Source organism: Aspergillus udagawae, assembly GCF_001078395.1.
Source record: "Aspergillus udagawae IFM 46973 DNA, scaffold_11, whole genome shotgun sequence".
Taxonomy (NCBI): domain Eukaryota; kingdom Fungi; phylum Ascomycota; class Eurotiomycetes; order Eurotiales; family Aspergillaceae; genus Aspergillus; species Aspergillus udagawae.
In genome coordinates, this window is record NW_025091274.1 from 110,962 (window position 1) to 135,443 (window position 24,482).

A 24,482-nucleotide genomic window follows, 5' to 3' on the forward strand; every position below is an offset into this window, starting at 1 on the left:
CAGAGACTCCGAGGTAATTGAGTGCGATAGTGCCTGAGGAGTATGATAGACTAATTTTGTTTGAAGAGTTTCATAAATCGACCTGGAGCGGAAGTCGTGGTTCGTACAGTACAGCTTTCGGCTGTGTGTTCAATAGCTCCCTTGCCTCCACTATGTGCTTAGTCAGACAGTTGCCCCAGCTTCCCCATACAAAGAACTAGATCAGATCTGAACGCTGTAAATTTCTATTCAAAATTGATGCATAGTACATATTTTCTACAGGAAATTGATACCGATTCCGAGTTGCAGTCCCTTTCTGCCCTCCTCACCCTTCCGCAACACCAGTGGGAGCGAGAAGTTCAGCTCAAATCGTGCAACAGGGTGGGCGTACACGAGGCCAATGCCTGCCGCAACACTAGGCAGTCCATTTCCTAGCTCTGAAATCGTAGTAGCCATGGCGTCTTTCACTTCTGCGCTGTTTGTGGGAGCCTCCTTCTGCAAAGTACGCAGGGGTAGCAGGCGGCCACCGTTCACAAACGCCTGCAGCCGTAGAGGCTTGTCCGCACCGACTCGAGGAAGAGGGAGGAGTAGATTCGCACTTCCCGCAGCATACACATCGCCTCCTACAGCATCCGCTCCATCGTGAGAACCAAGTCCACAGAGGCGGAAGCCGCGGACGTCCGTCGGGCCTCCGAGCAGGAAGCGGTCATTGATGCGAGATAGCTGAGGTCGGGAATCAGAGTCCAGTCCCAAAGGATACAGAAGACCCGCACGGAAACCGGTTGTGAAGCTGATGCCGCTGTCACCTTTAATTCCGGGGATTGGAATGGGAATTGCTCCCTGGGCTTCGACCTCCGATTTCCAAAATGAGACGTCTCCCTTCAGGGGTCCCCATCCGGCCAATTCGTTGAAGGCCTTGGCGTAGTAGCCACGGGATGGAAGGAGAGGGTTATCTCTTCGATCAGCGATCCAGCTGTGGAAAATACTGCTCTTTACACTGTCCCCTGCATCAGCCCGGACCGTGGGCGAGGCGTTCTCAGCCAGTCCCGTAATCTGCCTCCAGAAACCATTGTATCCGATCTCATGGCGATGACCGGATTGGCTGAGCCAGCGGAGCTTGCTCCAGCCACCCTTTAGTACTTCTTCATGACTCGCCCATGACTTCTGCGTCGAACTCGCAATACCACCAAGTTCGAAGCGGAAATCCGGATTGCTAAGAAGGGGGGTTTCGAAAGCAGCTTGATAGGCAGACCTCGTCCTAGTGCCCATAGAAGCATTCAGGTTGAGAGTCTCTGCACCACCAAAAACATTGCGCCAGAGGAGATTTCCATAAGCCGAGCCTTCAGTGTTTCCAAGATCAGTTCCCGTCTTGAGGAGTACACGGGACTTTTCCTTAACAGAGAAAAAGACATCAATGTTGGGTATTCCATTTTGCGGGTTCGCATCTGGTGACTGGTCGATATACACTGAAATCGGTTGCTGAAAGATGTCTGTGAGCATATCAGAAACTGCCCAATACACTATTTCATGTCAAAGTGACAAACCGAATTTCGCGAGCTTGTCTGCACGAGATGAGATCTCCCGCAATGCCTCAGAGAGAGTATAGGGCCGTGATTGATTGACGCTTAAAAGTGGGTCGAATATAGACTGCAGGAACCTTCTGCGTGTATGAGTCGCATTAAGCACTTGGACCGACGATATGGCGCATGGGAGAGTTGAGTTCTGGTCGATCTGGTATTATGTAGAGGTTGGTCAGTAAACCAGGTATTCGGCCGGCGTTCATTGCAGATTGAATCGCATAAAATAAGAGGAAATTGAGGGCATACCAGCTCTCCAAGACGCATCTGCGCCTTTTGGTAGATAGCATGAACTCGTTCGTTGATGGCCTGCTGCTGCTCTTCAAGTACTTTCGGGTCGGCTCGCTGTTGAAGACGCTCGAAGATCTACATGATGAAATGACACGCGAGCATCAGTTGATACTCTTATACAGACGGGCTTGAACATTTTCGATGATTTCACATACGTCTTCATCTTCAGCGGAGAGTGGTGAGGACATTGCTGCGGCTGCAATGGCCAAAGAGACCTCGTACAGTCCTTTTTCGGTTGTCTTCGAGATGCTCGCGGCCGCAAGAATGAAGCCATAACCCTCACGTGACTGATAACCGCCCCTCGGACTACAAGCGCATACATCAGTGACACTCCGCAGAATTCATCATACAGGTAACAGAGGCTATTCTACCCTTCCTATTCTCTCTTTCATATCATTTGATTTTGTTGGTCTTAATTTTAATACCCTCAGCTCACTTTGCTCTATTTGGCGTTATTGTGTCTGGAGCCGGACCCCTCCCTCGACTTTATCAAGCCCCGAAAGTGACGGAGATCATTTCATTCATCACTCAAAGATGGCGACGAAAGCAGCGTACAAGCGAGTTCGTTCATCTACAACACAGTATTGTACCTTTGAATTTGCTCTGACAATTTCCAGCTCACCCGCGAGTATCAAAACATTCAAAAGAATCCTCCGCCATACATTGTGGCGCATCCATCGGAGTCCAACATTCTCGAGTAAGTCTTCCGTGCTTCCATCATATCCATTGCTTAATATATGAAAATAAGGTGACTAAAAGAGACTAGATGGCATTATATTCTCACTGGTCCTCCCGGAACACCTTACGAGAATGGTCAATACTGGGGCACATTGATGTTTCCTCCCGAGTACCCGTTTGCGCCCCCGGCAATCCGTATGCACACTCCAAGTGGCCGGTTTCAACCTTCGTCTCGCCTGTGCCTTAGTATCAGTGACTTTCATCCCAAGTCCTTTAATCCAGCCTGGGAGGTTTCCACCATTCTGATCGGGCTTCTATCCTTCATGACTAGTGAAGAAATGACAACCGGTAGTGTCAGTGCCTCAGAGGCGGAACGGAGAGTGTTGGCTGCGCGCTCAAGGTGGTGGAACTCTACAGGTGGAGGTTCTCACATCAGCGCAACCCCGGGAGTGACTCCCACAGCGAGGGGAATCAACAATGTGAAGGCTGGAGATGGCGGCTTCAAGTTCCGCAGCGAATGGCCGGAGCTAGATCAAGAGAATTGGCAATGGATGAGAGAAAACCGCATTGATACGAACACTGGGCAACTGATACCCGACCCTAACTCCTCAGTCACAAAGTGCTCTCCAGAGACAAGCGCACTCCGCAGGCGTCCAAACGCCAGCGCGCCTGGACTTGGCGCGGTAATGGAGGGTGGCCAGGTCGCACGAGAAGCAGGTCAGAGCTGGGCTCGTCGAAACAAAATCTGGATTGGTCTCGCCCTCATATTCGGCTACGCACTTCTTACCAGGCTGGTCAACGATGTTCAAGGTTGAACTTTTCCGAGATTTGTTTTCTTTTTCGCACCTCAGAGAGCACCGCGGGTCTTTGAAATCGGTTCAGCGAAAGGAAACAGCTAGCGACTAGACCCCTCGTTTTGTCAGATTTTTCCTTTGTTTCATTGTGGCTTTATTCCTCACTCATGTAATGGTGCTGTTATCCTCATTCTTTATTTCATTTCTGGGCGACTGGCTACATTGCACGATAGTTCTGCAGCTATTGGGATTGCATACTGAAGGTTTGTCGGTTTTACATGATCTCTGAGGCGTTCTAGACAAGGCATGGCGTCCGGAGCTCTGATGATGGTCAAATTTGCCCATCGACGATGTACTTCAATTAAACTGTGAATAGCAAGGACTGAACCTTCGTACTATTTGTCCGTAGTTATTAGGGAAAAGAATTCTCTATTTTGTTGATCTCGTCCATATGGATGTGGGGACCTTGAGCTTATTGTGAGAGCAGCGACCGGGTGATAAAGCCACTTGGTTGAGGTTACACGAATGGGGCAAAGGGGGCGTAGACATGATGTATATACGATTAGGAATGATGATGATGATGATGATGACATCTATCTAGGAAATTATGGCAGCATAATTCAGTGGATAGCGTAGAGTAGGTCAATATTTAGATATCTATTGATAGAAAAGGAGGCAAAGCAGTTCATCCGCGATCCTGCAAGGCAACAACGGCGATGATTATGATGATTGCAACCAAAGTTTGGAACAAGGCGAATTCTTCTAAAAGATCGACAATGATAGGAAGAGATGCATTATGACAAAGTTGGTACCGGACAAGAGAAAGTTACACTACAGTCGATAGCGCTGAGGCTGGACTGAGTAATAATTATAGATAATATATTAGATAACTATAGAGTAGTGCTGATAGAAGTACCTCTCTAGTCGAGGTATCTTACTCCTATGATAGATCACTTCCCATTATTCGTATCCTCTCTCACTCTTTGGCAACTTTCGTCCATCTTGGATCGTTCGTTGCCTGTTCATCTCACCTTCAACCCATTCTTATCATGATTATTATTAATCTGTATCATGATATGATCATCATACAGTACTCACACGTGTTCATGTGTTGTGGGACTGCATAAGTGCTAACGACATACACACTGTGCCCCAATAAGATCTTCCATCTCACAGATTACTTCGTCCTCGAGTAGCCATACTAGCACTTGCTGCATGGCCGCTGCTTGTGCCCCCGTGTCGGAGTTGCACTTGCAGGTTCCTGGGGCAGTAGGTTGATAATTTAACCTTCACTGCTACTTGTTTAGGATACTTTCGTGAGGCTCTCTCCAAGCCTGGCAATGGACCGTCATCATGAGGTTCGGGGGGTTCCCAACCTTCATGAATCCAAAGGTTCGTTCTTCTATTCTGTCGTCTGCAGTGCCCATTATAGGATATTCCCACATGGCGCATCAAATTTTATTCCCTTTCAGATCTCTACCCTTATCGTATCTCTTCTGTCGTCTGCTTAACGGCTTGAAACTGTCTTGTATACAAAATTGAAGCTGGTATAATACTATTCTGAGAAGTCCTCTAAACAAGGAATGTTGCATTGCCTGGCGATTACTGTGTACCTGAGCCAGAGAGCTCGAGATGGCGATGACCCTTTCCCCTGATTTATTCCGCAATCTATGAAATTCTTTGTTTCTGTGCAACAGATCCATTGCTACTTCGCTGGCATACCCAGCTTCACGACCAATATTCCTATCAATCAGGTGTCACACACTACAGGATAGCAGTTTGATGTCAGATTAAGTCAAATCGAATAATCCGGTTGCTTACTACGAATCGTCCAGCATCGAGCCCCATCCATCCTGCTGCGATTGACCGCCCAATGTTCACCTTCATCGACCATGACGATGATCTGAGCTCCAAGAGAATTAAAGACGCCAATGCGCGCAAAGCCATTCGCTCTCATGTTATGCGTGACGTGCGCAGGCGAGAGCGACTTGCTGGCTTGAAGAGAGTCCCAAAGCGCGAATCCCGTCTAAAACAACCTTCACCGTCTACGTCGATTTCACCGCAGGTGGAAAGCGCCACGTCGGAGTATCTGTTAGAAGCAGGGGTGGCTTCTCCATTACCCGCATCTTCCTCGCTGGCAGACTCCAATCCCGCCCATAGCCATCTTAGATCCGTACAAGGACGACGGCGACCGATCGTATGGAGAGCTGGTTATTCAGCGCCACCGACTCCTGCGCCCAGCCCTCTGGCTTTTTCACCATCTTGGCTTCTTGATCCATTTGTTTCACTGCCAGGTGCCGATCAGGCCCCGTCGAGGGTTGCTCGTCTCGTCTTCTATTGTGAGTGTTCTGGTCTTTTACCTTCACCACACTGTGCCATCAATTGCCGCACGAAGCTTTCTGGTGTTGGCACGGCAGAACTTCCTGCAATAGCTGCAATCGGGAGGAAGACTTGAGATACATTCCTCCGACACCTGGCTAACGTTTAGCGTCGAGAAGGGAAGTCTGTCTTTGTTCCAATGACGTTTCCGGAGGAGCATATGATCAACGAGCAGGCTGAGACTGGATTGATGGTCAAATCAGCATTCTCGGATCCAGGAAGCTTTTTTGGTTTAATGACTATGTGTGCGGCTCATAGAGCTGTATTGGATGAATATCACATCGGTTTCTCCCGTGTACCGGATAGCTCTCGCCAAATCGAACCCGACGCAGATTACTATTTTATGAAAGTCAGATGCATGCAAGAGATGAACGCTAAAATGTGTGATTCTAATCGTGCACTGAGCGATGAATCGTTTGACACGATGGTCAATCTGCTGACAAGTACAGTAAGGGCTACCTTCTTGCTCTAGCTCTTCCTTTCGACCTTGCGCTAGATGCCCATATTTAGATGTCGAGTCTTTTTTCTAATCCTCCGCAGCTGATCATAGGCATGTTCGACGAAGCTCGAATACATCTAGGAGGCTTGAAACGCATGGTGGAGTTGCGGGGAGGCCTCATGGCAGATGGCATTACCCAATCTTCGATGCTGGCAGCCATCATCACGTATGTAGTGGCACCCCAAATATTCAGGGATCGTGTTAATTGTGAGATCAGGTCCGATGTGAAAGCGGCGTCGGGCCTCATGACCAAGCCATTGTTCCCTCTTCCCTGGGATTTCCGACCAGTTCCGTCTAGTGTTCAACAACGGATTAGACCACCCGCTTCGTCGGTGTTAACGAGGCTGGGTGCAGCCTTCTTTGCCAATAACCTTCTCAGTCTTCCTCTACTGAGAATCTTACATGTGATGCGTGATATAGTTCTTTACAGTCAGGCCTACAGGAAGAGACCCGCCTCTGTTTATCCTGAGGATCATGAGCTTTTTCGCGTGGTAAATTGCGAGACTGAACACCGGCTCCTTTCTTATATATACACCGATGGCCATCAAAGCTCACCTTTTGGAACACAACTGGACATCAGTCCTATTGAAGCTGCCACCAGAGTCGCCTGTATCTGCTTTCTCAATCAGTTTCTTATAGTATCACCACCATCGAGTGGGCTGGGTCGCGCCCTGACTAAGCACTTGAAAGCATCTATGAGCAGTTGCTCACTATTATTAGGACCAAAGTCTCCCAAGGACATATACGGACTACTCGCGTGGATGCTATTCATCGGGGCTCAAGGTTCAGCCGGACAGGTGGAACATTCCTGGTTCATTGACCGGCTTGCTCAGTTGGCCATGCTTCGTGGCTGGCAGAAATGGGAACATGTAGCGGACGTTTTGGCGGACTATTTCTATCTACCTGATATTCACGGAGCAATCTGGAAATCAGCCTGGGAGGAGGCTGTAATCGGAGTCCTTTCGGAACGATGTATCGGGATGTGTTCCAGCTCATCGCCATGGGACTGATCTGGATTTCCAGGCAGCATTTGGGTACCCAGAAGCATTCATTTTGTGTCACACTCCAAGTAGCAAAGCGTATATAAAGCTATCAAAGCCATGAAATCCGAGCTATACCGACTTAGACCTCTAAGCATGCCTTAGTGTAGTGAAAGATCAAAGCATATTATCAAGTGAATTGAATCAGAAGCGAAATTCATAGCAACTAAACATCGCTGCCGTAATGGATAAATGCCTGTATACCTCATCCATCACAGCTGGTGGATTTCCTCATCCTCTCTTCCGTATGCCATCAACATGATTGGCTCGTTGATTTATATAATCACGTGATAAGGACATGATAAGGTTACGGACCGATTTATCCGAGGATCTAGTTATTTCTTGCCGGACATTATTATTATGTCATCTGGCCGAAAGTTTTTTGGATGTTAAACTGTAGGAAATATACTCCATTGATTCATCCGTGCTTCAACACTCGAGCGAATTTGAAATTAAATCTTCAGCCTCAATATCTTCTTCTTTGCTATTTATACTGTAATAGCACCTCCAATATGGGTTGGTTTTGGGCAGATCCGCAGCCAAAGCCAACGCCTGTGGCACCAAATCCTCTGGCTTCCTCTGATGCGTCCCCTCCAGTGAGTACAAGATCCTGTTGGCACCTCCCAGAAACATTCTAATCAACTTCATGCAGCCAGGATGTCCCATGCATGCTTCCAACGCTCCTCCAGCCTTGTCTTCGCCGTCTGCTCGGTCTGATACCTCCAGCTCCTGCCCTGTTCGGTCCGCAGACTCTCCGTTCTATGTACAGTCGAAAACTACCGTGACGGACTCTCCTCGGCCTCCCGCTCCCGAAACTAGATCGACTTTGTCAAAGCTGAACCCTCTTAACTACATGTTCTCCTCGATTTCTCAAGAGCGAGCACCGAATCAAACTGTAGACCTGCCGGTGGAACGAGAGCCTTCCTCCATACCTAGAGGCGATGCAGACGGCACATGGGAGTACCCCTCCCCCCAGCAAATGTACAACGCCATGCTCCGTAAAGGTTACACCGACACGCCACAGGATGCCGTCGAAGCTATGGTGGCGGTCCACAATTTCCTGAATGAAGGTGCCTGGGCTGAAATAGTTGGATGGGAGCGCATATTTGCCAAAGGCCTGGGGCAAGCATGGGAAAAGTGCCGAAAGGGAGAGCAAGGCATTGCCTTAGAAGCAATGAAGCAGGAGATGACCGGAAATATCGATCCAGCCAGTGAACCTCGACTCCTCAGGTTCAAGGGTCGGCCACAAGAGCTTACCCCCAAGGCGCAAATACTTCAAGCTCTAGGACGGCTGTATCCCGCGAAGTTTGAGTGAGTGAGAATGATTTCCATTGACTTTGAGACCGTGCTTACACGGAATATCCTACAGAACAAATCCACCTTTTGATCGCCATGATTGGTTTGTCCTGCGACAGACGCCGTCTGGTCCCAAAGAAGTCCGCTACGTGATTGATTACTATTCCGGTCCTCCCGAGCCAACTGGTGAGCCAGTATTCTACCTCGACATCAGACCAGCTTTAGACACCCCAACGGCGGCCGTTGAGCGTCTAATGAGATGGGGCGGCGACGTTTGGTGGAGAGCCAGCGGCGGTGCCGTGCGAGAGAACAATAATCCATAATAACACGCTCTGCGGCCAACACGCAAAAGCGTACGATTGGATGAACCGACATTTTTCTTATGGGGAAATACTTGAGAGCGCGGGCGACTCTGACAGTTGGACGAACCATTCAATTCTCGACATCACTTCTTTTGCTGTTATTCATCTCTTCGCTTCACGTGCACATGCTTGAATGCGCGTTCCTGCTTATACAAGCAATTGGTAATGGAGTTTAGTGGTATCCGGTCTTGTTTGAGTATGGGCTCATATGCTTTTCTCTGTTTTCCTTCCGCCATCTCCTCTCACCGGTCTCTAGGGCATTGTACTATACAGAAATATTAATGTGTCGCAAGAGCATATATACACAGACACTTCTAATTTACCGAGCACAAAATCGTAGGAGCGATCGATTTCCTTTTTTGATCGCAGACGAGTATGCATGGTTGGGATGTCTATTTAACTAGATCACTATTTGTTCATCGAGTCAATGTACATATCACGAGCCAAACCACCATCAGCAGTAGTACGGCGAAGAACCTTTATATGACAGGAGCAGGGTTTCATGAATATCACTGGGTTTGGAAATCGATTGAGTGAGGCTCTCACTCTTGACGACCAGAGACTGCTTGAGCTTGCTGCAGTCGACTGGAGGAATCAGCTGGCAACTTCTGAAAATCTCGAGAACTGACTTTGAAGCATCAATCATTGCAGCGTTTGCATCGCATAATCGAGGCAGTACCCGTAAGACCTGGAAACGTAAATATTACCTTTGGACTCCGGCCAGTGTCCGAATTTTGTGTAAGTAGAAAAACAATTCTAGATGAAACGTGAGGGGCCGCTGTTTCTCCGTCCGTTATATGTTTGGAGACAACAGGTCATATTTCACACACTGCTCCACACTCTCAATACTAGCCTGGAGGAGGCCACGCGCCTCGAGACCAACCCAGACACGAAGCATCGAAGTATCGCCCGAACGGACGGAGCTGAGAAGAGTCGCACCGGAACCAAGCTGCCGCAAGATCGGAAGAGCACTGTTTGAATTAGTCATGGATTGTGGAATAGTTGGGCCGAGAAGACCCCTGATATCAACAGAGAGACAAAAGAATCAACCTACCTCTTGAAGAGATCCAGGGCTGGATCCAGACTTCGACCGATGCCTTCGAGAAGAAGGATAGAGATGACAACATTGACAAAATCGCCCTCGAGCCGAACGTGATGGCTTCGAACCATGGATAAGACCTCGCTCAGCACGTCCCCAATTTTGATATTGCCTAATGCGAATGTCCGGGATTTGATGTTGTAGACCAGGTGCTCCATTTTCAGCGCGAAGACCTCCGCGTCGATGACTTCTTCCGGCTGACGGCACCGTTCAACCATCAATTGGCCCGCTCTGAACCCGTCAAACTCGGCTACCGCTCGGAACAGATCGAGGAAGTTTCTCCGGTTGGTCTCGTTGAGCTGGGTCACTAGGCCAGTGTCGATAAAAATGAGCTGGGGGCGATAGCCCTCAGTATTCAGCTGGGAAAGAGCAGCGTTCCAGGCCTCCCGATTATGGGCGTGCGGCCTCAATCGTGCCAGTACAGTCTCGGTTACATCAGCTTCGGCGGCAGTTGGCGCATCTGAAACCCGACTGCGCTTGCCGAGTGATAAATCTAGCTCAGCCGGTTGATAAAATCGGACCATTATATTCCCCGGGTGCAAATCAGCGTGAACAAAGTTGTCGATCAGAAGCATATGAAGGAACGCGTCCAGACCTTCGTTTGCGATCTCTTGCTGGTAAACACCCCCTCCAACGTCCAAGAAAGTCTCCAAGGGGATCCCTTGGGCGAATTCTTCGACAAGTACTTCGCGTGTGGTGTAATCCAAGTATGGGTAGGGAAACCAAGCGGTGTTTCGTGATTTGAACTTCTGGCGAAAGATCACAAGGTTGGATGCCTCGATTCTGAGGTCCAGTTGTAGTTTCATCATCTCCCCAAACTGGTGTACTTCGTCTGGCAAGGACAACCAGTGCATTGTGGGGATGGCATTAATCAGCGATGCGAAGAAAGACATGATTCGCAAATCCCTTCGGATCACGCGCTCAACCTTTGGATGGAGCACTTTAATGGCTACGTAGGATGACGGAACCCGTCGAGGCGAACTCTTTACCAGAACATCGACATTCTTTCTTACCTTTCCGCGGAAGCTTCTGTCCTCAAGGGTCAGAGCCTGATCGTCCATCACAGCCAGGCTCGGTTTGAGCTTTGCCTTGTATACTTGAGCAATAGCCCCAACTCCTAGCAGTTCCTCGTAGAACTCCTCAAAAATCTCCTCAAATGGTAGACCATTGAAAGCCTTGCTTATCGTCTTTTTAGTCTGATGCAACGAATGCGCAGGAGCATGGGAATGTAGTGAAGACATAATGTTGCACATTTCCGGCGGAAAGATATCGGTGCGCGACGCAGCCCATTGTCCGAGCTATTAGGAGGTAGTCAGTAAGCGCCTGGTAGCCAACTCATGTACGATGGGCGCTCACCTTGATGAAGGCTGGACCAGCACGCTCCATTGACCGAACTAGAAAGCTGTACCACCAAACGGCTCCTGCCCGCTCCCCCTTTCCACCTTCGAGTCGCCGTCCAAACCATATAGCAGGCACTGTAATGATAACAGGAATGAAAACAAACGCCAAATGGACGAACCGAAAACCCGTAGCGATTGGGTCGTATATGTAGCAGTACCAAAAGACAAAGAGTTCTTGACAGAGTTTCGTCAAGCCGCGCGCATCCTCGGAGACACTTTTACGAATCTCTTGACGCGAAACTTCTAGCATCTGCATCTCGCCAGTCTTGTCATGACCATCTCCATTCTCCGCCAACTCTAAGAAGGCGACCGGCGTCAGAGCCGCAAACAGTACCGTTCTTCCAACGGGCGCCTTCCTGTGAAATGATCTCCACGGACCTGGAGGCCATGGCGTATGTTTTGAGCGGAACCGAAATGGCGTTGCAAAGCGGGTTAGTAGTTGCGGACTTCCACCACCTCGGCACCAAAAGAAACGGCCAAAGAGGGTGGCCGTCCTCATATTATCATGCAAGGGAAAGCCTTTTCGGACCCAGAAAAGTCATCGAGGAGTAGATCAAGGCTTCCGGGTGAACCTGAAGGCCGCCATGGGAAGGTTGATGTGATATTGCCTGGTGGAGGACCGGAGAGAGAGACCAACCCAAGGCGGGCGCCGCACGTGTCACGACGTCATCGGCAGCATCGGATCAGGAACATTTCCTTTCTCTCCAATCGTCACGATGATTCATGGGATGAGAGTTGACATTGAGGGCTCAGAAGCTATTACTCTACATCTCTGAGAGGTGGATCGGTTCCGTATTACGGTCGGTCTGTTGACTTAATTATCTAAGGTAGTTCTTCGATGGGCCACATTCCAGAATCCAGGCGTTTCCAGCCACCAACCACCTGATTACCACCATTATTACCTGTTCCGGCGCAGGCAGTCTCTCGCTGTGTCTGTAGATATTACTTGGTCAAAACGGTACTGAGCTCGCTGACTGATTTTTTGGGTCTCTCTGTTGCGATGCCCGCAAACAGCAATGTTTTCACACTCCACTATAGCTACCTATTGGCTGTAGTGTTTGCCGGTCGTCATGCCTTTAAAGTATCCAGACGAGTACCTAGGCGGAGATATTGGACTTTGGTCTTCAGGCATGAGACTTCCCCTGCTTGATCCTGTTGAATACCCTTGAGGCACGGTCATGCCAGTCCAGTATGAGTCGCCTCGAAAAGCTCGGAGATATAGAATCGCAAAACGAGGATGGCTCGAGGGACCTGACATGGACCAATATACTGAAGTGGGGTGCCATCACCTATACCAGCATGCTTATTGTGTTCATCAGCATATGCAGCTGTTATCCTTCACTCATTGAAGTAGGGCTGCTTTCACTGCTATCCCGCAGAACCTCCTCCGGCCCCTTTCATGCGTATTCCCGTGGTGTTGGTCATTTTGAGAAACCAGCGGGGTTTGACATCGTTGCACTGGTACCCTACAAACATCATGAGCAGACGTCTGTTTTGGACTGTTATCTGCAGGTATTGTTGGATCTTCTCCTGTTGTGACGAACTGGTTGAACTGATTGGCCTCAGAAACATCTTGCCAACAATCATGGGTTCCTTGACAAAGTGGTTTTTATTCCGCAGTCGAATGATACAGCGAGTCTTGAATGGCTGGCCTCGATTGTCCGAGAGACGTCCGCCTACAGCATTTGGACATCGCCAGCTGATGTTTTCCGGGAACCGAATAGTCGTACACTGTTCGTCTGGCTGGACGGCGATGTTGTCTTTCTGGAAGACCACACCATTCCAACCATTGTCAGAACAATGCTTGACAACTCGAATTCGTTAGTGGTCTCTGCCAATGTCATCAACCACGCAGCTCTTGAGGCACTTCACAGTCATTCCGGGATTGCTTTGCCCTACCTCCCAGAAGTTTTTCATCAGGCTTCGGCAGCTGCGCAACTGCCACCTGCAGCAGATCTGGATTGGCGTACTTCAAATCTTCCGCCGTGGACGGGACCAGAAGATTTCCGAGTCCTAAAAGGATTTGCTCCTCCCGGCAACAAGCATCGCTGGCTCCTTTCAGATGATGAACAGGTCGATCGGACTCCGATCAGCACATCCATGTACACCACTGATGGACCGGGCTTTACTGATTGGACTGTCAAAGCTCAACAGCATTACTCTTTCCTGCACCACCTTGAATTGGACGAACTTCACCGATACAAATTCCCCAAATGGAGCAATCCTGCAGACGTCAGCCCGAATCTTCTGTGCTTCTGGGATGCTGATGCGAATGCGGTGCAGTCTAGCATCCTCCACGTAAGTTCCTACGTACCATTCGGATTTGTGGAGAATGCCAATAAGCCTACCAAACGCACTATCATCGATGGCAAAGGGTTGGCGGCACATTACTCGGCGGACGCAGGCGCCGAAGATCTGGACTCTACCGATATTCTTCAACGGTACGAGGCGTACGCGAAAGAAATGATTTGTCCCAAAGTTTCCTGAGTGTCTGGTTGCTGAGCAACTCGTGTACCGGAGTAATGGATCGGTCACGCATCATTGATTCTCATGTCATCTATATAGACCAGATATAGGGTAGTTATACCCTTTTTATAGACCCCTTTTCCAAAATCGACAAACGAATCCGACCATCAGGATCAACCAGCATGGTCTAAGACTTGGCATGTAAACCCGTAACCATATATCTACAAATTGTTTCGATATTGAAGATCGGAGAGGTAAGGGGCAGAATCTCAATTCAGTCTTGTCCCTTGCAGATGCTGTGAGACATGGCTATGCATGAGCCGCTCCAACGTGGCTCTCTGCGAAGCTGAGAGTGCATTAGTCTGCAGAGAGTTCGACATTAGTAGATGCTTGCAGATGTGGAGGAAGGCACTACTACTTACATCATTTTTCAATAGCTCTTGAATAAGAACAACGATATTATCGCAATCCTTGGCTGATTTCAATTTGTCCGCTTCATCCGCCGAGTCAGAAGCAGGCGTGGTCATGGTCTCTTCCAATAACAGGTATAAGCCCAGCTTCTGCAAGCAGTGGGTAACGGCAGCAGTGCCATGTTTGGTCGAAGCCATCAAAGCCAAGGCGAACCAGCCCTCGCTCCTGACCACAGGCCATTGCGATTGAGCAATCATAGCACCAACTGGAAGCGCGACACCCTCGTGCATAGTGAACAGACGCTCAAGGAGAGTGCTAGCCTCGCTGTCCGCTTCGCGAGACTTTGGGACAATTGTGCGGCAAATTGAAGCTACGATCCGTCCAACCTCCGTTTTGATTGGTGTGGAGTCCGATTTCTCACACAGAGAGAGTAACGATGAGAGGTATGTCTGTCGGGAGGTCGAGGAGTTCTCGCCAGTAGGAGCAAGTTCCAAGAGACGCGAAATGTTCGCGATCGATGAGATGATGACTTGCCGAACAATGCTTGTTGCAGCAAATTGAACTTGAGGAACCGTCTCATATCCCCATAGACGTGACACTGCAGGAATGATCCCAGCATCGCCCAGACATTGTCGGTTATCGCCAGCTATAGCCAAGTTCTTCAGAATTCCAAGTGCGGAATGGAGAACCGCGCCTCTTGCATCAGATCTCAGAATCGATATCAACATAGTTTGTATGTTCATCTTCCGCACCATCGCTTCGCACACCGCGTCCGATCGTGCCAAGTTGCCCAGCATCACACATGAACAGATTTGAAGTTGGTCTTCTGTGGAAGCTAGCCAATCTTTCAAGGTCTGAACGAGAGGAGACTCGAGGGGATATACCTCGGGGAATTTGGGTGATGCAGAGACTTCTGAAAGTGTTTGGTTGATCTTCAGCTGGAGCTGCGCCAACGCTTGGGCATCGCCACTTGACGAAGGGTCTGCTTTGATATATAACGACTGTTTGAGCACGGACAACACTCGTTCAACCATACATTGACTAACACAGATATCCTGGAATCGTTGCTTGTCTAGAAAGGTCATAAGACAATTAGCAAGGCATACAAATCGAGAGAGAGCAACTCCCTCCTCAGACAAAAGATCCAAGAGAAGTAGAATTGTCCCCCCTGGCGATTCTCGGGATCCTTGTTCTACGCATCAATTTTGTTAGCATGAAACGCGGCTATGACAGGTAGACCTTACCTTGCTCTGCGAGCAGCTCGATGAGCTCGTAAGAGAAGTCAAGAAGCGCCTCATTATCTGCGAGCATTCCATCCTTGATCAGTCTCAAAAGGATATATACTAGTTTGTTCGCAGCCAGTTGACTTTGGGCTGGCTCTGTATAACCGTTAGAACCCATAGCCTAACACTGGGGGATATACCGACCATAATCTATGCAGATGTTGTATATAACAGGAATCATGACATGCACAAGATCTGGGCTAAGACGGTTGAGAATAGCAGCTGTATAGTTATCCTTGACAACAAGGGCTCTGTTTTCATCTGGTGAAGGTCAAAATTACCGTAACTTCGGTCATTCATCAATGATGCAGCTTACCAGTGTCGGCACAGGAATTGCCGACCAACCGTAGAGCATGAAGGAGTACATCATTGTCATCAAACTCTCTCGAGGCGATGATCTGAAGGAAGAAATTCAAGATGCCAGCTCGCCCGTATGGGAGTCTCCAGGATGCTAAGCGGAGGACAGTCAGTATCTTCCGATGATGAAACAGCCCAAGACCACGCACCGTTTCTACTCCCGTTTGCCAGAGCATCAGCTGCTAGCGCCAGATAACTGGATCCGCACTTCCAGAGTTCCATTAGAATGGTCTGCGCTTCCTCGAAGCTCTCAGCTCCGCCTGTAGCCTCTGCAAGTGCATCTTCTAAGCGTCGCAAAAGGGCCACTTGCTCGTCAACTGGGACCGAAGAAATTGTCTGCACCGGTAGAATTGACGGCCCTGGACTCAATTTAGACAATATCTGGCCCAATGAAGGACAGTCTATGTTATTTTCTGCCCGGCTGGATGTCTCCTTGGCAATTTGACCTTCAACATCAGGTCCAGCCGTTTGAACAACATCCAGCTTGCTGTCGGCGATCATATCTTCGAAAGCAGTTGCGTAAATAGCTTCTCCTGTCAATACGAGGTATACCGCAGACAGTACAGCAAGGCAAGCAGGCCTCGTCTCAAGCAAGCGTGTCTGTACTTAAGAAAGCTGTCAGGGGATTGCCACTTTAATCCCTTTTTCCGGGGGCTATTTTCTCGCTCTGTATGGCCCAGATGAACCAAATATGAAACAGGACACTGAAGGAACGTGGATGTCTTGTACCCTTCGGTCTAAGTAAAGTCTACAATGATATCGATGATAGTCTGATGTGGATCGGATTAAGACGAACCTAAGGTACCTTGCTAAGTGAGCTTTCCGTCCGGGTTGTTCATACTGTAATTTATTATTACCATACAATCTCAGGTCCCCTGTTCAAGGCCTGTCTTCTCATAGAGCCTTTCGAGCCATAACAAAATGAATTATTGCCAGCTGTTCTTTAAGGCTCCGCCGATTGAGTTACAACGATCGGTTTTGGTACTTACTCTGATTAGTTGCGATTGTCCTCGAAATATAACAACCTCAAGAACAGTATACTGCTAACGTTTCGGAGGACATACCGGCCATGGGGCCGCCCGTATCCAGCCAGTAAATGTAAGGTACCGAGAGACAGATCCCATAAAGTTAGGGAGATACAGTAGACAACTCCTTGGTGGCAGCTCGACCCCGAGTCCTTCTTTCTTACTGTTGTCATCATTTTGTCTCAATTGCGTCTGAGTTGAACGCTCAATATACTCTCATTGAATCTCTTCCTATCTCTTTTATCCCCCGTCAACCACCACATTCCTTCACCATGACGCGCGCTCAGCAAACCCTCTCGATTCTTCTGCTTGTGTCTTCTGTACGTGGCAGATTACTGCTCAAAAATGCCTAATTCTACTGACACCTGCCCCAATCTAGCTCTACCTCGTCCTATACCTGGGGCTCGTACCCCTGAACGAAACTTTCCAAAATGAAATCATCCCGGTTGTACGTTCCTCTGCTCTGTTCCGCTCGCTGTTTACAGTTGTCAAGTTGCCAGCTGACCCTTGCGCAATTTGCTTACCAGCTTCCCTTCTACGGCCTAATATGTTTCGCCTGCTACCTGGGTGGCCGACTCGGTCTGGCTATCCTGACATTCAACGACTGTCCCGAGGCACACCAGGAGTTGCAGAAGGAGATTGAGCAGGCAAGGGCCGACCTGCGCAGCAAGGATATTGACGTTGACTAAGATGTATCCTTGTTGTGTTTGCTCGGCGTTGCTTCCCGGTATCAGCAATCTGTTGGATATGTGCTTTCATCAGCTCAAGCTCTTCCTGTTCGCGCTTCTATCTAGATTGAAATGATGACTCAAGTACTCCCTCGCGCAAAGCTCGATACAAAGATGATGACATTTCGTTAGACTCTGGAGAGACTGAAGTGATAAGAGTCTATCTCCCGGGTTCGGTGATCTATGATATTGGGTCTAGAGTATCACACTGTCCCAAGTCGATCCATACTAAGGATTAAGCATGACATCGACCGATGGACCAACGTCGAACAAGAATGCCTACCGATGCCTATGAGTCTTCTTGATTTCATGAACTTAGAATGAGAAATAACTTTTTCTTGTGTTTGATTCGTTCACGATCAAATAAGTCAGACCTCCCATCACGGGCCTTGATATGCATTGCTTCCTCTGCCGGAGAGCCTCTCAAAACACCATTCGTAAAAGTGACATGTCCAACATGAACTTCATCAAGCTCGGTAAAGATAAAACAGAAAACTTTATATGTGCAAGCAAATGAAAGAAAATATGCAAGGGTGCTAAAAAGCGGGCGATTTATGCAAAGCAAAAAGTATGAAGCAATCATACGATGTAGTTTCTCGACCTGGAACCCTAAACAAGGGGTTTCTCCATGGCAAGTCTGTCGTGCTCTTCGATATCCCTGTTGGAGCCTCCGTTAGTGATCGAGAAAACGAGGACGGCGACATCAGTCCAGTACGTACTTGGCTTCCCAGGGATAGCAGATCCACACATCTTCAGTTGTGACTGCGGCGTGATAACGGCCAGATTCCATCATATCCGCAGGCAACTCGCCCTTCTTCAACTTGTTCTTGTTCTAATGGAAAGTCAGCCAACGTCTCTGCTAAATCGCCTTTCTTAGAAGATTGAAAGATCAAGACATACGTGAAGGACGAAGACGAAGAAATTGGTCTTCTCGGCCTCACGGCCCAGCTGCTTCTGAGCCATCTCCACGTCCTTCTGCAGCTCACGGACTGCATACTCCAGGGTTGTCCGGGTGTCATCGACCTCGTCGACGATGAGGATGTTCTTGCCAATTAGATTGGCCATCTCGAGAGAGCTGAGATCGAGCCATTGTGTCCGGGTCACCTTGGTTCCGGGAACCTCTTCGGGGTCACCACGACCCAAGTCCTCGTAGAGAGACAGGCCGATAGCCTGAATGGGGATGTTGGGCTCGCCAGCACGCTTGAGGAAAGAGCTGATAGAAGGTTTTGATCAGCATGAGCCTTTGAGCTAACACTGGAACTGGTCGGCATACCGAAGGATACGAGCAGGAACGTAACCACCACCACCAATGGCAATCATAAGATTGGGCTGGAAGGTGTCCAGGATCTTCTCGGCGGAGGTCTGGCACAACTTGTGGACCTGTCAATTCAAAGCGTTAGCGTACCGTCATAGACAAAAAGAGCCGAAGCACATTTGGTGTCGCTGGGCTGCAAGGTAATGGTGAGGAAAATAAGGCAGATGCAGATGCAGGTTGCACACGTGCGCCTTCTCCGAATATTGATTTTCTCGTGCAATACCGTCGCAGCCATCCAATGATCAGGCGATCGAACAAGCATACCTGGTTGTATGTCACATAGAATTTTTGCGTCATCTTGGCGACGAGATATCTTCCGATCGACAGTTCAAAGAATGAAGCGTGGAGGGGTAACTTCTCGATGGAAGAAGATCAATGAGCGGACAATAGCTTCGAAGGGATTTTTGTGCGAGATAAAATGAAAATGTACCTTAAAAGATATCCAGTAGAAGTAGAGAGGTAAGAAAGCCAAGACAAAAAAAAAAAAAGAAAAAAAAAAAAAAGGGAAAAACGGCCTGTGTCACGTCTGGGCGGTAACTATTGCGCGCATCTGATCTATACCTAAACTGAGGTGTGGAACCATGGAAGTAAGGAAATTCCGGTACCATGCCACATGGGATTGAGGCAACTTACCACAGAAGGCTTGATGTGAGCCATTTCAACCAATCAAAAGCTTACCAGTGTGGGGGTTGGAGCAGTAACTGCCTGTCTGAGTCTAGGTCAGGGTGAAATGACGAGCTTACCATGTTTTCCAGCAAAGGTCGAGGCGAGGATCTCGGTTGTTCAGACAAGCCATGGCTTATATCTACGTTAAATGATACAGGTGCTTAGCTGCAAATCATTGCAGGATGAGCACAGGCTTAGTTAGACCTCCTGCGCCTCCATTTATCCCATTTTGATATGACAAACTTTCTGTGGCATAGCTCCGTTCTATTTCCATTTAAAATGCTAATCGTAGAAAAGGGTATCAAGCATGCAAAACGGTGCTGGATATCAAAATTGCAAGTCGTTGGCGTCGAGTTGTAGATCCTGTGGAAGGACAGAAGCTCTCTCGGTGGGTTATATGAACTGCAGCCTCAAGGTCCACGAGTCCACGGCCACATTCCTTTTATCAGACAGGAGTCTGTTCACCAGGAGTCTCGGGCTTGATTCGATTAATCTCAAATCCGCCCTCATCCTTGTCCTCACCCTTCTGTGGCCACATTATTTGCCGTAACACGATGGCGCGAATCATCATGTAAAAGACGAAGATATACATTAGTACGAGAGGAAAAATCATGGCACAGCCTATGATCAGAATCGGCTTGCATGAGAAAGCGTTCCCAATAGCGAACGTGGCAGTGATCAAGGCAGTGTTGGGAAAGACAAATGAGAACCACGCCATTGAAAAATTCATTCGACCAGGGCCGATGGTTGACCAGTGAGCAAAAGTGGCAATAAAGAAGAAAAATATTGCCAGGCTAGGTAGACGTCAGTCGATCTGCTGAAGCATGAGGTGATCATGGAGACTCACCCCCAGAGCCACAGACAAGCGAAATTGACAACCACTTCCAGAATATTCGCAGCCAGGGCACCGTTACCCATAAAGTCATCAGGAAAGCATCGCTTTGCATGGGCAGCCATCGTCACAAGCCCTGAGACAGTGAAGGCACTGGGACCAACCGAGACAAACATACCAGGACGCACATTTTCCCTAGGTAATTTCTGAGTCATTAGTCTAGTCAAATAGGCCGCCGATACACTTAAATATACTAAGAAGCCCGTGCCCTGTATCGTTGTTCCCCCAATGATGATAGGTAAGGCCCGAGAGGGTTCAAGTTTTGCGCTTAAGATCCCTGCATGAGGACCGATTATCAACATAGGATATGCCGGGAAGATCCATATAGGTGTCATCTGGGCTATCGTGAACGTCTGGGTTGACCACCTAAGGCAAGGTGAGCATTCAATGCCCTTTGTATAACGAGGAAGAGAAATGACACGTACAATAGCAGATAGATACCGGCAGACAGGATCACTGCAAGAGCCGCATCGATCCAGAATAACACGCCGACAGCATAACTTAGCCAAGGTCCTGTAGCCTCTGGGCCGTACTGAGAAATATTGATCAATATTGTTCCAAATGAGACGATAGACGCAGGCACAAACAATGACTCCGTTGGATGCGTAAGTGATAATTTGAAGGTATATGGATATAGGTAGAATCGTAGCAGTAGAAAACACCATATTATAATGTATAGTGCAATGTTAAACAGGAAGATTATGATGCCGATCGTTTCCAGGCCGCGGAATTTATAAGGAACTATTTCTCAAATCAGCATCCAGGAGGGGGAAATGCCAACAATACAAGCTTACCGTTATATAAGGCATTTGCGATACCACCAGTGCTCATTGAAAGAGTAAAAAAGGCCCAAGTAAAGTGCCTGATTCGTTTCTTCCAGCTCAGTGACGCAGCTGAAGCGTCCGTGTCTCTTCGAGAGAGCGGGACACTCTCATTGTCGTACTTGTAAAACGAATGATTGTGCAGTGCTTCTAACGCGGAAGACCGAGCCTGTTGGATTGCCCTTCCGGTCGTTAGGGAGAGTAGTGACAACTCATTGCTATGCAACACGCGCTCTTCCTCTGTCATTGCAATTGCGCCCACGACCGTGAGACCATGATTCGAAGTTCAGAATCTGCACTTCGCTGGGAGCATAGGAGTTGGTTTACTCGTGCTTGAATTCTTAGCTATGCTTGCCTTAGGAGACGGAGACAAACTATATGTGCTCACAAGGCAAGACAAAAGCTGGATGGGAAAAAAATATGAGTGCAGTGATGAAGGCCAGCATTTAACTGATCGGCAATTGGGCAAAGAGATCGTCTACGCTCCCGTCTAAAGGCCATATCTAGCTAGTGAAAGCCCTCCGTGGGAATCGAAACACATCAACATCGACATCCCGATCGAAGCGAATAGAGGTGAACTGGTGAATGGGTCCGTCGGGTACCGGCACGTAAGCATTTGAAGGTGGGGAAGACCGATCAAATCGAACCATATGTCATTCCCTTAACCCAAGAGAATACCTGAAAGGTAGCAATTATCTTGCGTGTGAGTGGACCGTTGTCATGAAATTTCAACCCAGACGATGTCCAAAGCATGGACTGATTCAAACCAGCGCTGCCAAGAATAATGAGTAAAACTGTGGATGCCTGAATGGCGGAAGGTGTTGGATGCCCCGCGTTGATCTGATATGTCATATAGATGGCCTTGTTTTGATGAGTCGCACTTCGTGCGTCATGCCGGAAGGGAAACAATACTCCTGTAACGCCTGTTTACACATTACTGCAGATAATGGCGCGAACTCAAGTACTTCATACCTAAAATGCTAAGGTAGTGGCCTTCCAGGGCAGAATACATATCAGCCCTTATCCATATAACAGAAAAATATCGATGGCCATTAATGTGTTTCTCTTGAAACAAACGGACTGATTTAATTATGGCAAAACAACCTATACAAATTCGCGGAAAACGGAACATACCTTATTGGAAAGCTTTCTGAAATCCATTACAGATCTTCTAGGTATCCACAGTGCTATTCGTGACCGCGTTAATGCTCGTCCTGGTCATTCTAAGATAGGATACTGAAGGTCCCTAGTAAAGGCAAGGGACTTATATTTTATCATCAAGGCGATCGAAAACATGAATGCAGACCTGGAGAATGAAAACTACTTTTAAATCTATTTACCAGGGAGCTAATTGGTCCAGATGATTTGCAGGGGGTTATGCTTCTGCCGAGGTTCAGTTGATTCGCTTCTAAGTAAATACGGAGTTTAAGGTAATCTATCGTCATACCTCTACAAATCCGCCGCATTTTTTGAGCTACCTTAGTCGTCTTAATTTCTTCAGACCTTCGTTTTGATAGATCTGAGTATTCTGTGGTTCTTTACTTGCCTTAGTACATTTGGATTGCGTGGTAGAAATGGCAGCTCCGCGAGATAACCGCAAGTCTGTGTTGATCACTGGGTAAGCAAACCTGTTGTTGCATTGAGAATTTTAATCATTTCGATGCACGCCGCTAATCGCTTTTGTGTTCTAAACTAGTTGCTCTACCGGTGGAATAGGCAATTCACTTGCCCGCGAGTTTCATCGAAATGGCTTGCGCGTCTTTGCAACGGCGCGAGACGCAAAGAACATCGATGATCTAGCAGCCCTGGGTATCGAGACGCTAGACTTGGTAGTGGATGACGAACAAAGTGTCAAATCCTGCTGCTCTGAAGTCGAAAAGAGACTTGGGGGCAAGGGTCTTGATTTTCTTGTTAACAATGCGTACTTCTCCCTCTTCACTTGCTGAAACAATAGGCCTGGATGCTGATACCTGCATGGCTAGGGGCCGAAGTACGTTATAAAATTGGATATAGTTTGCCCAGTTCGGCATTAGAACAGGCAGAGTCTTTACTCACGTATGACAGACTACACTGTCCCAGCTACTGAGGTAGACCTTGGGGAAGCCCGGAAGACTTTTGAAACCAACTTCTTCGCGGTCATCTCTATTTGCCAGGCTTTCTTGCCATTGCTCATAAAGGCAAAGGGCACTATCGTGATGATCGGTAGTGTGGCTGGGGTTAGTCAAATCTTCTTACTGATATGCCGTTTTCTGGTCCTGACAGTCTCCCTCTTTGTCAAGATCATACCTTATGTGTTCGGGTCGGTCTACAATGCCTCAAAAGCCGCGCTGCATTCGTTCAGCGACACGCTGCGGGTGGAACTTGCTCCCTTCGGGTATGCCAATGTGTTTCTCCATATTACGCCTTTTCACTGATACTGAACCCCTTCCAGAGTAAATGTCACGACTGTCATCACTGGGGGTGTGCAATCCCGCATTGCACGTACTCAGCGAACTCTCCAGCCGAACTCCCTGTTCACTCCTATTGAAGACGAATACGCACGCCGTGTGACACATAGTCAGGATGGTGCTATGCCACATGCTGCATATGCGCGGAGCGTTGTAAGGCAGGTCCTGTACGGATCAGCGCCATGGCGTTGGTTGTGGCCATGGGCGCAAGGACGAAAGAGTTGGATCTGGGAAGGCAACAAGAGCTGGCTGATTTGGCTCCTATGTGGCGGTTGGGCTTGGACGGGTCTATTTCATGGCATCATGACACGGATGTTCAAACTCTACAAGTTGAAAAATGCCATAGGGAAGTAGAAGCAAAGGATTATTGCTCGGCTCTATAGTCTAGGAGAAAACTCCAACAGGTGTTCCACCATAAAAACGATTTCTGTGTAACTGACAGAATCATAGAAGTATAGTAAGTTGAATGCAGCTGTGTTTGGAGTCGACCGGCAAATTCAATTATCAATTCTCGCTTTCCCTTGGTTCTAATGACGAGAAGGCCAGCAAACTATGGGTCTCGGCAAGGAGCTGTGGACGGGGAAGAAGTTATAACAGCGTTCCGTGATATTCGCGTCGCCCGCAATATGCACCTGATTAGTCATCCATACACGCACGCTGGTTGGCTCCATCAGGTG

At 48.3% G+C, this 24,482-nt stretch overlaps 11 protein-coding genes across 11 annotated transcripts; 6 read left to right on the forward strand and 5 right to left on the reverse strand.

Moving 5' to 3' along the window:
- Positions 1-255: 255 nt before the first annotated feature.
- sam50 (SAM complex subunit SAM50) lies at positions 256-2,035 on the reverse strand (the record flags this gene model as incomplete). The annotated part of the gene is made up of 4 exons (XM_043296091.1): positions 256-1,469; positions 1,524-1,710; positions 1,806-1,922; positions 2,003-2,035. The coding sequence occupies 4 exons, from the start codon at positions 2,033-2,035 to the stop codon at positions 256-258; spliced, it is 1,551 nt and encodes a 516-aa protein (XP_043152026.1).
- A 346-nt stretch (positions 2,036-2,381) lies between these two features.
- Aud_002090 (ubiquitin-conjugating enzyme E2) lies at positions 2,382-3,340 on the forward strand (the record flags this gene model as incomplete). Its single annotated transcript, XM_043296092.1, has 3 exons — positions 2,382-2,408; positions 2,465-2,544; positions 2,614-3,340. 3 exons carry the CDS (start codon positions 2,382-2,384, stop codon positions 3,338-3,340), a joined length of 834 nt encoding a protein of 277 aa, XP_043152027.1.
- Positions 3,341-5,192: 1,852 nt separating this feature from the next.
- On the forward strand, positions 5,193-7,207 carry Aud_002091 (uncharacterized protein; the record flags this gene model as incomplete). The annotated part of the gene is made up of 4 exons (XM_043296093.1): positions 5,193-5,658; positions 5,818-6,146; positions 6,239-6,363; positions 6,415-7,207. The coding sequence occupies 4 exons, from the start codon at positions 5,193-5,195 to the stop codon at positions 7,205-7,207; spliced, it is 1,713 nt and encodes a 570-aa protein (XP_043152028.1).
- Positions 7,208-7,749: 542 nt separating this feature from the next.
- Positions 7,750-8,856, forward strand: Aud_002092 (holocytochrome c synthase CYC3; the record flags this gene model as incomplete). The annotated part of the gene is made up of 3 exons (XM_043296094.1): positions 7,750-7,833; positions 7,890-8,548; positions 8,607-8,856. The coding sequence occupies 3 exons, from the start codon at positions 7,750-7,752 to the stop codon at positions 8,854-8,856; spliced, it is 993 nt and encodes a 330-aa protein (XP_043152029.1).
- An 832-nt stretch (positions 8,857-9,688) lies between these two features.
- Positions 9,689-11,893, reverse strand: Aud_002093 (ABC1 kinase family protein; the record flags this gene model as incomplete). The annotated part of the gene is made up of 3 exons (XM_043296095.1): positions 9,689-9,866; positions 9,950-11,292; positions 11,351-11,893. 3 exons carry the CDS (start codon positions 11,891-11,893, stop codon positions 9,689-9,691), a joined length of 2,064 nt encoding a protein of 687 aa, XP_043152030.1.
- A 692-nt stretch (positions 11,894-12,585) lies between these two features.
- On the forward strand, positions 12,586-13,881 carry Aud_002094 (uncharacterized protein; the record flags this gene model as incomplete). The annotated part of the gene is made up of 2 exons (XM_043296096.1): positions 12,586-12,906; positions 12,961-13,881. 2 exons carry the CDS (start codon positions 12,586-12,588, stop codon positions 13,879-13,881), a joined length of 1,242 nt encoding a protein of 413 aa, XP_043152031.1.
- Positions 13,882-14,129: 248 nt separating this feature from the next.
- Aud_002095 (putative GTP binding protein) lies at positions 14,130-16,412 on the reverse strand (the record flags this gene model as incomplete). Its single annotated transcript, XM_043296097.1, has 6 exons — positions 14,130-14,222; positions 14,283-15,343; positions 15,516-15,650; positions 15,699-15,815; positions 15,871-16,005; positions 16,061-16,412. The coding sequence occupies 6 exons, from the start codon at positions 16,410-16,412 to the stop codon at positions 14,130-14,132; spliced, it is 1,893 nt and encodes a 630-aa protein (XP_043152032.1).
- Positions 16,413-17,208: 796 nt separating this feature from the next.
- On the forward strand, positions 17,209-17,625 carry Aud_002096 (dolichol-phosphate mannosyltransferase subunit 3; the record flags this gene model as incomplete). Its single annotated transcript, XM_043296098.1, has 3 exons — positions 17,209-17,256; positions 17,316-17,384; positions 17,464-17,625. 3 exons carry the CDS (start codon positions 17,209-17,211, stop codon positions 17,623-17,625), a joined length of 279 nt encoding a protein of 92 aa, XP_043152033.1.
- Positions 17,626-18,273: 648 nt separating this feature from the next.
- Aud_002097 (xanthine phosphoribosyltransferase) lies at positions 18,274-19,276 on the reverse strand (the record flags this gene model as incomplete). Its single annotated transcript, XM_043296099.1, has 5 exons — positions 18,274-18,322; positions 18,384-18,496; positions 18,565-18,877; positions 18,938-19,044; positions 19,244-19,276. 5 exons carry the CDS (start codon positions 19,274-19,276, stop codon positions 18,274-18,276), a joined length of 615 nt encoding a protein of 204 aa, XP_043152034.1.
- An 814-nt stretch (positions 19,277-20,090) lies between these two features.
- Positions 20,091-21,605, reverse strand: Aud_002098 (putative C4-dicarboxylate transporter/malic acid transport protein; the record flags this gene model as incomplete). Its single annotated transcript, XM_043296100.1, has 4 exons — positions 20,091-20,439; positions 20,493-20,903; positions 20,963-21,278; positions 21,332-21,605. 4 exons carry the CDS (start codon positions 21,603-21,605, stop codon positions 20,091-20,093), a joined length of 1,350 nt encoding a protein of 449 aa, XP_043152035.1.
- A 1,327-nt stretch (positions 21,606-22,932) lies between these two features.
- Positions 22,933-24,159, forward strand: Aud_002099 (SDR family oxidoreductase; the record flags this gene model as incomplete). Its single annotated transcript, XM_043296101.1, has 6 exons — positions 22,933-22,976; positions 23,055-23,279; positions 23,341-23,348; positions 23,423-23,574; positions 23,638-23,732; positions 23,790-24,159. 6 exons carry the CDS (start codon positions 22,933-22,935, stop codon positions 24,157-24,159), a joined length of 894 nt encoding a protein of 297 aa, XP_043152036.1.
- Between the last annotated feature and the right edge of the window lie 323 nt (positions 24,160-24,482).